A 17,141-nucleotide genomic window follows, 5' to 3' on the forward strand; every position below is an offset into this window, starting at 1 on the left:
CACACACCACACCGCAGAACACGCGCACACACACACACACACACCACACTGCAGAACACGCGCACACACACACACACACACACACAACACTGCAGAACACGCGCGCACACACACACACACCACACTGCTGAACACGCGCACACACACACACACACACACACGCCACACTGCAGAACACGCGCGCACACACACACACACACACCACACTGCAGAACACGCGCACACACACACACCACACTGCTGAACACGCGCACACACACACACACACCACACTGCAGAACACGCGCGCACACACACACACGCCACACTGCAGAACACGCGCACACACACACACACACCACACTGTAGAACACGCGCGCACACACACACACACACACCACAGAACACACACACACACACACCACACTGCAGAACACACACACACACACCACACTGCAGAACACACACACACACACCACACTGCAGAACACGCGTACACACACACACACACACACACCACACTGCAGAACACGCGCACACACACACACACACACACACACACCACACTGCAGAACACGCGCACACACACACACACCACACTGCAGAACATGCGTACACACACACACACACACACACACACACACACCACACTGCAGAACACACGCGCACACACACACCACACTGCAGAACACGCGCACACACACACACCACACTGCAGAACACGCGCACACACACACACACACACACCACACTGCAGAACACGCGCACACACACACACCCACACACCACACTGCAGAACACACGCACACACACACACACACCCACACACACACACCACACTGCAGAACACGCGCACACACACACACACCACACTGCAGAACACGCGCACACACACACACACACACACACACACACACCACACTGCAGAACACGCGCACACACACACACCACACTGCAGAACACGCGCACACACACACACCACACTGCAGAACACGCGCACACACACACACACACACCACACTGCAGAACACGCGCACACACACACACACACCACACTGCAGAACACGCGCACACACACACACACACACACACACCACACTGCAGAACACGCGCACACACACACCACACTGCAGAACACGCGCACACACACACACACACCACACTGCAGAACACGCGCACACACACACACACACACCACACTGCAGAACACGCGCACACACACACACACACACACACACCACACTGCAGAACACGCGCACACACACACACACACACCACACTGCAGAACACGCGCACACACACACACACACCACACTGCAGAACACGCGCACAGACACACACACACCACACTGCAGAACACGCGCACACACTCACACACACACCACACTGCAGAACACGCGCACACACACACACACACACACCACACTGCAGAACACGCGCACACACACACACACACACACACACACACCACACTGCAGAACACGCGCACACACACACACACACCACACTGCAGAACACGCGCACACACACACACACACACACACACACACACACACTGCAGAACACGCGCACACACACACACACACAAACCACACTGCAGAACACGCGCACAGACACACACACACCACACTGCAGAACACGCGCACACACACACACACACACCACACTGCAGAACACGCGCACACACACACACACACACCACACTGCAGAACACGCGCACACACACACACACACACACACCACACTGCAGAACACGCGCACACACACACACACACACACCACACTGCAGAACACGCGCACACACACACACACACCACACTGCAGAACACGCGCACACACACACACACACACACACACACACACACCACACTGCAGAACACGCGCACACACACACACACACACACACACCACACTGCAGAACACGCGCACACACACACACACACACCACACTGCAGAACACGCACACACACACACACACACACCACACTGCAGAACACGCCCGCACACACACACACCACACTGCAGAACACGCGCACACACACACACCACACTGCAGAACACGCGCACACACACACACACACCACACTGCAGAACACGCGCACACACACACACACACACCACACTGCAGAACACGCGCACACACACACACACACCACACTGCAGAACACGCACACACACACACACACACACACCACACTGCAGAACACGCGCACACACACACACCACACTGCAGAACACGCGCGCACACACACACACACACCACACTGCAGAACACGCGCACACACACACACCACACTGCAGAACACGCGCACACACACACACACACACACCACACTGCAGAACACGCGCACACACACACACACCACACTGCAGAACACGCGCACACACACACACACACACCACACTGCAGAACACGCGCACACACACACACACACCACACTGCAGAACACGCGCACACACACACACACACCACACTGCAGAACACGCACACACACACACACACACCACACTGCAGAACACGCGCACACACACACACACACCACACTGCAGAACACGCGCACACACACACACACACACACACCACACTGCAGAACACGCGCACACACACACACCACACTGCAGAACACGCGCACACACACACACACACCACACTGCAGAACACGCGCGCACACACACACACACCACACTGCAGAACACGCGCGCACACACAGACACACACACACACACACCACACTGCAGAACACGCGCGCACACACACACACACACACCACACTGCAGAACACGCGCACACACACACACACACACCACACTGCAGAACACGCGCGCACACACACACACACACACACACACACCACACTGCAGAACACGCGCGCACACACACACACACACACCACACTGCAGAACACGCGCGCACACACACACACACCACACTGCAGAACACGCGCGCACACACACACACACCACACTGCAGAACACGCGCACACACACACACACACACACACACACCACACTGCAGAACACGCGCACACACACACACACACACCACACTGCAGAACACGCGCACGCACACACACACACCACACTGCAGAACACGCGCACACACACACCACACTGCAGAACACGCGCGCACACACACACACACCACACTGCAGAACACGCGCACACACACACACCACACTGCAGAACACGCGCACACACACACACACCACACTGCAGAACACGCGCGCACACACACACACACACACCACACTGCAGAACACGCGCACACACACACACACACCACACTGCAGAACACACACACACACACCACACTGCAGAACACGCGCACACACACACACCACACTGCAGAACACGCGCACACACACACACACACACACCACACTGCAGAACACGCGCACACACACACACACCACACTGCAGAACACGCGAGCACACACACACACACACACACACACACACCACACTGCAGAACACACACACACACACCACACTGCAGAACACGCGCACACACACACACCACACTGCAGAACACGCGCACACACACACACACACACACACCACACTGCAGAACACGCGCGCACACACACACACACCACACTGCAGAACACGCGAGCACACACACACACACACACACCACACTGCAGAACACGCGCGCACACACACACACACACCACACTGCAGAAGACGCGCACACACACACACACCACACTGCAGAACACGCGCACACACACACACACACACACCACACTGCAGAACACGCGCACACACACACACACACCACACTGCAGAACACGCGCACACACACACACACACCACACTGCAGAACACGCGCACACACACACACACACCACACTGCAGAACACGCGAGCACACACACACACACACACACACACACACACACACAGCAGAACACACACACACACACACACACAGCAGAACACACACACACACACACACACAGCAGAACACACACACACACACACACACAGCAGAACACACACACACACACACAGCAGAACACACACACACACAGCAGAACACACACACACACACAGCAGAACACACACACACACACACAGCAGAACACACACACACACACACAGCAGAACACACACACACACACACAGCAGAACACACACACACACACACAGCAGAACACACACACACACACACAGCAGAACACACACACACACACACAGCAGAACACACACACACACACACAGCAGAACACACACACACACACACAGCAGAACACACACACACACACACACAGCAGAACACACACACACACACACAGCAGAACACACACACACACACACAGCAGAACACACACACACACACACAGCAGAACACACACACACACACACAGCAGAACACACACACACACACACAGCAGAACACACACACACACACACAGCAGAACACACACACACACACACAGCAGAACACACACACACACACACAGCAGAACACACACACACACACACAGCAGAACACACACACACACACACACAGCAGAACACACACACACACACACAGCAGAACACACACACACACACACAGCAGAACACACACACACACACACAGCAGAACACACACACACACACACAGCAGAACACACACACACACACACAGCAGAACACACACACACACACACAGCAGAACACACACACACACACACAGCAGAACACACACACACACACACAGCAGCACACACACACACACACACAGCAGCACACACACACACACACAGCAGTACACACACACACACACACAGCAGTACACACACACCAGTACACACACACACAGCAGTACACACACACACAGCAGTACACACACACACACACAGCAGTACACACACAGCAGCACACACACACACACACAGCAGCACACACACACACACAGCAGCACACACACACACACACAGCAGCACACACACACACACACACACACACACACAGCAGAACACACACACACACACAGCAGAACACACACACACACACAGCAGAACACACACACACACACACACACACACACACACACACACACCAGAACACACACACACAGCAGAACACACACACACACACAGCAGAACACACACACACACACACACACAGCAGAACACACACACACACAGCAGAACACACACACACACACACAGCAGAACACACACACACACACACAGCAGAACACACACACACACACAGCAGAACACACACACACAGCAGAACACACACACACAGCAGAACACACACACACACACACAGCAGAACACACACACACAGCAGAACACACACACACACACAGCAGAACACACACACACACACACACACAGCAGAACACACACACACACACACAGCAGAACACACACACACACACAGCAGAACACACACACACACACACACACACACACACACACACACCAGAACACACACACACAGCAGAACACACACACACACACAGCAGAACACACACACACACACAGCAGAACACACACACACACACAGCAGAACACACACACACACACACAGCAGAACACACACATACACACAGCAGAACACACACACACACACAGCAGAACACACACACACACACAGCAGAACAGAACACACACATACACACAGCAGAACACACACATACACACAGCACACAGCAGAACACACACACAGCAGAGACACACACACAGCAGAACACACACACACACACAGCAGAACACACACACACACACAGCAGAACACACACATACACACAGCAGAACACACACACACACACAGCAGAACACACACACACACACAGCAGAACACACACACACACACACAGCAGAACACACACACACACACACAGCAGAACACACACACACACACACAGCAGAACACACACACACAGCAGAACACACACACACACACACAGCAGAACACACACACACACACACAGCAGAACACACACACACACACACAGCAGAACACACACACACACACACAGCAGAACACACACACACACACACAGCAGAACACACACACACACACACAGCAGAACACACACACACACACACAGCAGAACACACACACACACACACACACAGCAGAACACACACACACACACACAGCAGAACACACACACACACAGCAGAACACACACACAGCAGAACACACACACAGCAGAACACACACACAGCAGAACACACACACACACACACAGCAGAACACACACACACAGCAGAACACACACAGCAGAACACACACAGCAGAACACACAGCAGAACACACACAGCAGAACACACACAGCAGAACACACACACACACAGCAGAACACACACACAGCAGAACACACACACAGCAGAACACACACACAGCAGAACACACACACAGCAGAACACACACACACACACACAGCAGAACACACACACACACACACAGCAGAACACACACACACACACACAGCAGAACACACACACAGCAGAACACACACACACACAGCAGAACACACACACACACAGCAGAACACACACACACACACACAGCAGAACACACACACACAGCAGAACACACACACACACACAGCAGAACACACACACACACACACAGCAGAACACACACACACACACACACACACACAGAACACACACAGCAGAACACACACACACAGCAGAACACACACACAGCAGAACACACACACACACACACAGCAGAACACACACACACACACACACAGCAGAACACACACACACACACACACACACACAGCAGAACACACACACACACACACACACACACACCACACTGCAGAACACACACACACACACACCACACAGCAGAACACACACACACACACACAGCAGAACACACACACACACACAGCAGAACACACACACACACACAGCAGAACACACACACACACACAGCAGAACACACACACACACACACAGCAGAACACACACACACACACACAGCAGAACACACACACACACACAGCAGAACACACACACACACACAGCAGAACACACACACACACACAGCAGAACACACACACACACACACAGCAGAACACACACACACACACACAGCAGAACACACACACACACACAGCAGAACACACACACACACACAGCAGAACACACACACACACACAGCAGAACACACACACACAGCAGAACACACACACACAGCAGAACACACACAGCAGAACACACACAGCAGAACACACACAGCAGAACACACACACACACAGCAGAACACACACACACACAGCAGAACACACACACACACAGCAGAACACACACACACACAGCAGAACACACACACACACAGCAGAACACACACACACAGCAGAACACACACACACACACACAGCAGAACACACACAGCAGAACACACACACAGCAGAACACACACACACACACACAGCAGAACACACACACACACACAGCAGAACACACACACACACAGCAGAACACACACACACACACACACAGCAGAACACACACACACACACAGCAGAACACACACACACACACAGCAGAACACACACACACACAGCAGAACACACACACAGCAGAACACACACACAGCAGAACACACACACAGCAGAACACACACACAGCAGAACACACACAGCAGAACACACACACACACAGCAGAACACACACACACACACAGCAGAACACACACACACACAGCAGAACACACACACACACACACAGCAGAACACACACACACACACACAGCAGAACACACACACACACACAGCAGAACACACACACACACACACACAGCAGAACACACACACACACACACACAGCAGAACACACACACACACACACACAGCAGAACACACACACACACAGCAGAACACACACACACACACAGCAGAACACACACACACACACAGCAGAACACACACACACACAGCAGAACACACACACACACAGCAGAACACACACACACACAGCAGAACACACACACACACACACAGCAGAACACACACACACACACACACACAGCAGAACACACACACACACACACAGCAGAACACACACACACACACACACACAGCAGAACACACACACACACACACAGCAGAACACACACACACACACACAGCAGAACACACACACACACACACACAGCAGAACACACACACACACACAGCAGAACACACACACACACAGCAGAACACACACACACACACACACAGCAGAACACACATACACACACACAGCAGAACACACATACACACACACAGCAGAACACACATACACACACACAGCAGAACACACATACACACAGCAGAACACACACACACACAGCAGAACACACACACACAGCAGAACACACACACACACACACACAGCAGAACACGCACACACACACAGCAGAACACACACACAGCAGAACACACACACAGCAGAACACACACACAGCAGAACACACACACAGCAGAACACACACACACACACACAGCAGAACACACACACACACACAGCAGAACACACACACACACACAGCAGAACACACACACACACACAGCAGAACACACACACACACACAGCAGAACACACACACACACACAGCAGAACACACACACACACACAGCAGAACACACACACACACACAGCAGAACACACACACACACACAGCAGGACACACACACAGCAGAACACACACACACACACAGCAGAACACACACACAGCAGAACACACACACAGCAGAACACACACACACACACACACACACACACAGCAGAACACACACACACACAGCAGAACACACACACACACAGCAGAACACACACACACACAGCAGAACACACACACACACACAGCAGAACACACACACACACACAGCAGAACACACACACACACACAGCAGAACACACACACACACACACAGCAGAACACACACACACACACACAGCAGAACACACACACACACACACAGCAGAACACACACACACACACACAGCAGAACACACACACACAGCAGAACACACACACACAGCAGAACACACACACACAGCAGAACACACACACACAGCAGAACACACACACACACCAGAACACACACAGCAGAACACACACAGCAGAACACACACACACACAGCAGAACACACACACACACAGCAGAACACACACACACACACAGCAGAACACACACACACAGCAGAACACACACACACACACAGCAGAACACACACACACAGCAGAACACACACACACAGCAGAACACACACACACAGCAGAACACACACACAGCAGAACACACACACAGCAGAACACACACACAGCAGAACACACACACAGCAGAACACACACACACAGCAGAACACACACACAGCAGAACACACACACAGCAGAACACACACACACACACAGCAGAACACACACACACACACAGCAGAACACACACACACACACAGCAGAACACACACACACACAGCAGAACACACACACACACAGCAGAACACACACACACACAGCAGAACACACACACACACACACACAGCAGAACACACACACACAGCAGAACACACACACACACAGCAGAACACACACACACACACACAGCAGAACACACACACACACACACAGCAGAACACACACACACACACACAGCAGAACACACACACACACAGCAGAACACACACACACACACACAGCAGAACACACACACACACAGCAGAACACACACACACACAGCAGAACACACACACACACACAGCAGAACACACACACACAGCAGAACACACACACACACACAGCAGAACACACACACACACACAGCAGAACACACACACACACACAGCAGAACACACACACACACACAGCAGAACACACACACACACACACACACAGCAGAACACACACATACACACAGCAGAACACACACACACACACACACACACAGCAGAACACACACACACACACACAGCAGAACACACACACACACACACAGCAGAACACACACACACAGCAGAACACACACACACAGCAGAACACACACACACACACAGCAGAACACACACACACACACAGCAGAACACACACACACACAGCAGAACACACACACACACACAGCAGAACACACACACACACACAGCAGAACACACACACACACAGCAGAACACACACACACACACAGCAGAACACACACACACACACAGCAGAACACACACACAGCAGAACACACACACAGCAGAACACACACACAGCAGAACACACACACAGCAGAACACACACACACACACAGCAGAACACACACACACACACAGCAGAACACACACACACACACACAGCAGAACACACACACACACACACAGCAGAACACACACACACACACAGCAGAACACACACACACACAGCAGAACACACACACACACACCAGAACACACACACACACCAGAACACACACAGCAGAACACACACAGCAGAACACACACACACACAGCAGAACACACACACACACAGCAGAACACACACACACACACAGCAGAACACACACACACACACAGCAGAACACACACACACACACACACAGCAGAACACACACACACACACACACACAGCAGAACACACACACACACACACACACAGCAGAACACACACACACACAGCAGAACACACACACACACAGCAGAACACACACACACACACAGCAGAACACACACACACACACAGCAGAACACACACACACACACAGCAGAACACACACACACACACACACAGCAGAACACACACACACACACACACAGCAGAACACACACACACACACACACAGCAGAACACACACACACACACACACACAGCAGAACACACACACACAAACACACAGCAGAACACACACACACAGCAGAACACACACACACACACACAGCAGAACACACACACACACAGCAGAACACACACACACACACACACACAGCAGAACACACACACACACAGCAGAACACACACACACACACACACAGCAGAACACACACACACACACACACAGCAGAACACACACACACACACACACAGCAGAACACACACACACACACACACACACAGCAGAACACACACACACAAACACACAGCAGAACACACACACACAAACACACAGCAGAACACACACACAGCAGAACACACACACACACACACACAGCAGAACACACACACACAGCAGAACACACACACACAGCAGAACACACACACACAGCAGAACACACACACACACACACAGCAGAACACACACACACACAGCAGAACACACACACACACACACACAGCAGAACACACACACACACACACACAGCAGAACACACACACACACACACAGCAGAACACACACACACACACACACACAGCAGAACACACACACACACACACACACACAGCAGAACACACACACACACACACACAGCAGAACACACACACACACACACACAGCAGAACACACACACACACACACACAGCAGAACACACACACACAGCAGAACACACACACACAGCAGAACACACACACACAGCAGAACACACACACACACACACACACAGCAGAACACACACACACAGCAGAACACACACACACAGCAGAACACACACACACACACACACACACAGCAGAACACACACACACACACACACAGCAGAACACACACACACACACACAGCAGAACACACACACACACACACAGCAGAACACACACACACACACAGCAGAACACACACACACACACACAGCAGAACACACACACACACACACAGCAGAACACACACACACACACACAGCAGAACACACACACACAGCAGAACACACACACACACACACAGCAGAACACACACACACACACACAGCAGAACACACACACACACAGCAGAACACACACACACACAGCAGAACACACACACACACACACACAGCAGAACACACACACACACACACACAGCAGAACACACACACACACACACACACAGCAGAACACACACACACACACACACACACAGCAGAACACACACACACACACACACACAGCAGAACACACACACACACACAGCAGAACACACACACACACAGCAGAACACACACACACACAGCAGAACACACACACACACACAGCAGAACACACACACACACACAGCAGAACACACACACACACACAGCAGAACACACACACACACACAGCAGAACACACACACACACACAGCAGAACACACACACACACACAGCAGAACACACACACACACACAGCAGAACACACACACACACACAGCAGAACACACACACACACAGCAGAACACACACACACACACACAGCAGAACACACACACACACACAGCAGAACACACACACACACACAGCAGAACACACACACACACACAGCAGAACACACACACACACAGCAGAACACACACACACACACAGCAGAACACACACACACACAGCAGAACACACACACACACAGCAGAACACACACACACACACACAGCAGAACACACACACACACACACAGCAGAACACACACACACACACAGCAGAACACACACACACACACAGCAGAACACACACACACACACAGCAGAACACACACACACACACAGCAGAACACACACACACACAGCAGAACACACACACACACACAGCAGAACACACACACACACACAGCAGAACACACACACACACACAGCAGAACACACACACACACACAGCAGAACACACACACACAGCAGAACACACACACACACAGCAGAACACACACACACACACAGCAGAACACACACACACACAGCAGAACACACACACACACAGCAGAACACACACACACACAGCAGAACACACACACACACAGCAGAACACACACACACACAGCAGAACACACACACACACAGCAGAACAACACACACACACACAGCAGAACACACACACACACAGCAGAACACACACACACACAGCAGAACACACACACACACAGCAGAACACACACACACACAGCAGAACAACACACACACAGCAGAACAACACACACACACAGCAGAACACACACACACAGCAGAACAACACACACACAGCAGAACAACACACACACACAGCAGAACACACACACACACAGCAGAACACACACACACACAGCAGAACAACACACACACACACAGCAGAACAACACACACACAGACAGCAGAAAGTATTTAAAAAAATAATCTAACTTTTAGAAAAACTGTTCTTAATCTGTTTTGTAAAAAATGTTCACAAACTTTCACAGCCTTGAGATACAGACAACACTGAGCTCTAACAACATGCTCATCAACTGACACACACACACTCATTACAACCTTACAGCATCACACACCTGGTGACCTTTACCCTCAGTCCTATTCACTCTGCAGCTCCACTCTCTGATTTCACTCCATCACACCATACAGCCACAAAAAGCTTTTAGTAAAACTTTTTAATAGAAGAGAGAAGAGAGGTGTGGTGTGAGATAAGGAGTGCGGTGTGGAGTGGAGTGAGGTGTGGAGTGTGGAGTAAGGAGTGCGGTGAGGTGAGGTGTGGAGTGGAGTGGAGTGAGGTGTGGAGTGTGGAGTAAGGAGTGCGGTGAGGTGAGGTGTGGAGTGGAGTGGAGTGGAGTGGAGTGAGGTGTGGAGTGGAGTGGAGTGGAGTGAGGTGAAGTGTGGAGTGGAGTGGAGTGGAGTGAGGTGAAGTGTGGAGTGGAGTGGAGTGGAGTGAGGTGAAGTGTGGAGTGGAGTGGAGTGAGGTGTGGAGTGTGGAGTGAGGTGAGGTGGGGTGAGATGTGGAGTGTGGAGTGGAGTGAGGTGAGGTGTGGAGTGCAGTGAGGTGTGGAGTGGAGTGAGGTGAAGTGTGGAGTGGAGTGAGGTGTGGAGTGTGGAGTGGAGTGAGGTGAGGTTTGGAGTGAGGTGTGGAGTGGAGTGCAGTGAGGTGTGGAGTGCAGTGAGGTGTGGAGTGGAGTGAGGTGAGGTGTGGAGTGAGGTGTGGAGTGCAGTGAGGTGTGGAGTGTGGAGTGGAGTGAGGTGTGGAGGTGAGGTGGAGTGGAGTGAGGTGAGGTGAGGTGTGGAGTGGAGTGGAGTGGAGTGAGGTGAGGAGTGGAGTGGAGTGGAGTGAGGTGTGGAGTGAGGTGAGGTGTGGAGTGTGGAGTCGAGTGAGGTGTGGAGTGTGGAGTGGAGTGAGGTGTGGAGTGTGGAGTGGAGTGAGGTGAGGTTTGGAGTGAGGTGTGGAGTGGAGTGCGGTGAGGTGTGGAGTGCAGTGAGGTGTGGAGTGTGGAGTGGAGTGGAGTGAGGTAAGGTGTGGAGTGTGGAGTGGAGTTGAGTTGAGTGGAGTGAGGTAAGGTAAGGTGTGGAGTGTGGAGTGGAGTGGAGTGGAGTTGAGTGGAGTGAGGTAAGGTGTGGAGTGTGGAGTGGAGTGGAGTGGAGTGGGGTAAGGTGTGGAGTTGAGTGGAGTGAGGTAAGGTGTGGAGTGAGGTGTGGAGTGTGGAGTGGAGTTGAGTGGAGTGGAGTGAGGTGTGGAGTGGAGTGGAGTGGAGTTGAGTGGAGTGAGGTAAGGTGTGGAGTGAGGTGTGGAGTGTGGAGTGGAGTTGAGTGGAGTGGAGTGAGGTAAGGTGTGGAGTGAGGTGTGGAGTGTGGAGTGGAGTTGAGTGGAGTGGAGTGAGGTAAGGTGTGGAGTGAGGTGTGGAGTGTGGAGTGGAGTTGAGTGGAGTGGAGTGAGGTAAGGTGTGGAGTGAGGTGTGGAGTGTGGAGTGGAATGGAGTGGAGTGGAGTTGAGTGGAGTGGAGTGGAGTGGAGTGGAGTGGAGTGAGGTGTGGAGTGGAGTGGAGTGGAGTGGAGTGGAGTGGAGTGAGGTAAGGTGTGGAGTGGAGTGGAGTGGAGTGAGGTAAGGTGTGGAGTGTGGAGTGGAGTGAGGTGTGGAGTGGAGTGGAGTGAGGTAAGGTGTGGAGTGTGGAGTGGAGTGAGGTGTGGAGTGGAGTGGAGTGGAGTGAGGTAAGGTGTGGAGTGTGGAGTGGAGTGAGGTGTGGAGTGGAGTGGAGTGAGGTAAGGTGTGGAGTGTGGAGTGGAGTGAGGTGTGGAGTGGAGTGGAGTGGAGTGGAGTGGAGTGAGGTAAGGTGTGGAGTGGAGTGGAGTGGAGTGGAGTGAGGTAAGGTGTGGAGTCAGCTGGGGACCTGAGGGTCACACCTGAGAGAAGTTATAAACTGAGAGTTCGTTATAAAGATAACATTTAAAGATGAAGAGTTGGAATAATAATCTCTCTCTCAGAAAGAAATGATTTCTCTTTAGTGTTTGATTATCAACAACTTTTTCTAATTGTTTTTCTTAGAGATCGGACACTCTTCCCTGAGTCTGATTTAGTGTTAGAGATCGGACACTCTTCCCTGAGTCTGATTTAGTGTTAGAGATCGGACACTCTTCCCTGAGTCTGATTTAGTGTTAGAGATCGGACACTCTTCCCTGAGTCTGATTTAGTGTTAGTGATGAAGATCGGATTTTTTTAAGAACTTTTGTAAGAAACGGAGAACTGACCAACACACTGTTTAAAGAGGTTTGGAAGTTTAAAGGGCCACAGCTTCACGCGCTGAGTGACCGTAAGAAGCGGTTGATGAAGATGTTGTGTGTGTGTGTGTGTGTGTGTGTGTGTGTGTGTGTGTGTGTGTGTGTTACCTGCTCTCGGGAGATGCACGGTAATGACGGTCTGCGCGGCATTTTCCAGCTGCCATAGTAGCTACTGGAGGTTTCTCCTAGTGACACACAGCTGGATCTCCGCCTCGGCCTCACCACCGGGACGCGCTCCTCGGACGTCCGGTTGGTCGTTTCCCTCGGCGGATACGAGCGGTCGAAACCGAGGCCGAACACTGAGCCTGTCACGGCGGCAGCGCACGCGATCAGCGGCCTGAGCCACGATGCCACGCAGCTCAGGCCGGTGTGCGCGAGCAGCCACGCGCCGCTGGCGAAAAGTAGCACGAGCACACTGTGTCGGAGTTTGAGTGTCGGTAGCAGAGTGAGCAGGCCCACGCAACCGAGCACGAACAGCAGGCGGCCCGCCGTATGCACGTGATGCGAGACAGCGGCGGAGTCCTCCTGGTCCCCGGATCCCCACTGCAGGAAGCGCAGCGCCGCGAAGTCCCCCAGGTAGCAAGAGACCGGCAGGGCCACGAGCCAGCCGCGACTGCTCTCGCGCTTCCGCCGGCGAAGGTAGAAGGTGAGAAAGAAGTGCGCGCACCCGATACTGAACAACGGGCTCAGAGAACTTGCGACGTCCGAGAGCAGCGCGCGCAATTCGGCGCTTTGAAAGCGACGTGAAAGGAAGAAAGACGCCGCGAGCGCCGCGAAAGCTCCCGCGTAGGCGGCGGAGACGCGTGCGACCCCGGTGGAGTTGGAGTCCGTGTCGCTGCACGAGCGGCACGCGCTATAGAAAAGCCCCCGCGGCGGGTCCTGCTTCAGCGGAGTGACGCAGCTCTTCACGTAGCCGTTCCTGAAGCTCTCCGCGCCGCCGTCGTGCCTCACTTTACCGTGCGGAACCTCGCCTTCCTCCCGCACAGCCATGTTTTTCCCTCCTCCCGACCAAAAAAAACAGCACGCGCTTTCCGTTCCCGTCTCAAACTTTCATCCTGCCGACGATCGGCGGTTTCGCTACATGGCGGCGGACGCGCTCCGGAACCGACTCAAACACACTCCTGCATTTTTTTTTCTTCTCTCTCGACTGCAAAGGAAGAAAGAAGGTGAAGTGTTGTTGTTGTTTTAGCGCTGATGAGCTCTGTAGCGCCGCCTAGAGGCGAAAATTCACCCGAGACTCGAGACGAACGGCGAGCAGCGACGAGTCATGATTTCGTGGCTGTGTCCGAATCTGTGGTGGACATGCAGTTCACTAAGTAGGGCACAGGATCCATTTCATCCTGGGTGACGTGCACAGAGGAGAGAACTTCATTCATAATGTTCTAGCAGAAACATCAGAATTTCACTCACGCGTGTGCTTCTGTGTGTGTGTGTGTGTGTGTGTGTGTGTGTGTTAATGAATGTTATTACAGTTAAATACTCATCAGTATTCTCTCCCTGACAACAGCAACTACACAAAGAAGAAGAAGCATGACTTATCTGAAATATACTTAAACTTCTGCTTTCTAATTCACTGGTGTTAATGTACTGGTGTTTAAATTATACCATTTAATTTTCCCTTTTCCCCAATAA

The 17,141-nt window shown here is 52.3% G+C and overlaps 1 protein-coding gene across 2 annotated transcripts in view; it reads right to left on the reverse strand.

The window, feature by feature from the left end:
- The window catches only part of pde3b (phosphodiesterase 3B), a 74,016-nt gene extending 57,077 nt beyond the window's left edge, over positions 1 to 16,939 (reverse strand). For both annotated transcript variants that reach the window (XR_009205872.1, XM_058400569.1), the window contains exon 1: positions 15,618 to 16,939. Coding sequence is in view for 1 of the 2 variants with exons in the window: in XM_058400569.1 (XP_058256552.1) it covers positions 15,618 to 16,499 (882 nt within the window). In the remaining variant the exon portion in view is untranslated. The remainder of the gene's footprint in view (positions 1 to 15,617) is intronic.
- Between the last annotated feature and the right edge of the window lie 202 nt (positions 16,940 to 17,141).

Source organism: Hemibagrus wyckioides, linkage group LG10, assembly GCF_019097595.1.
Source record: "Hemibagrus wyckioides isolate EC202008001 linkage group LG10, SWU_Hwy_1.0, whole genome shotgun sequence".
NCBI classification, from domain to species: domain Eukaryota; kingdom Metazoa; phylum Chordata; class Actinopteri; order Siluriformes; family Bagridae; genus Hemibagrus; species Hemibagrus wyckioides.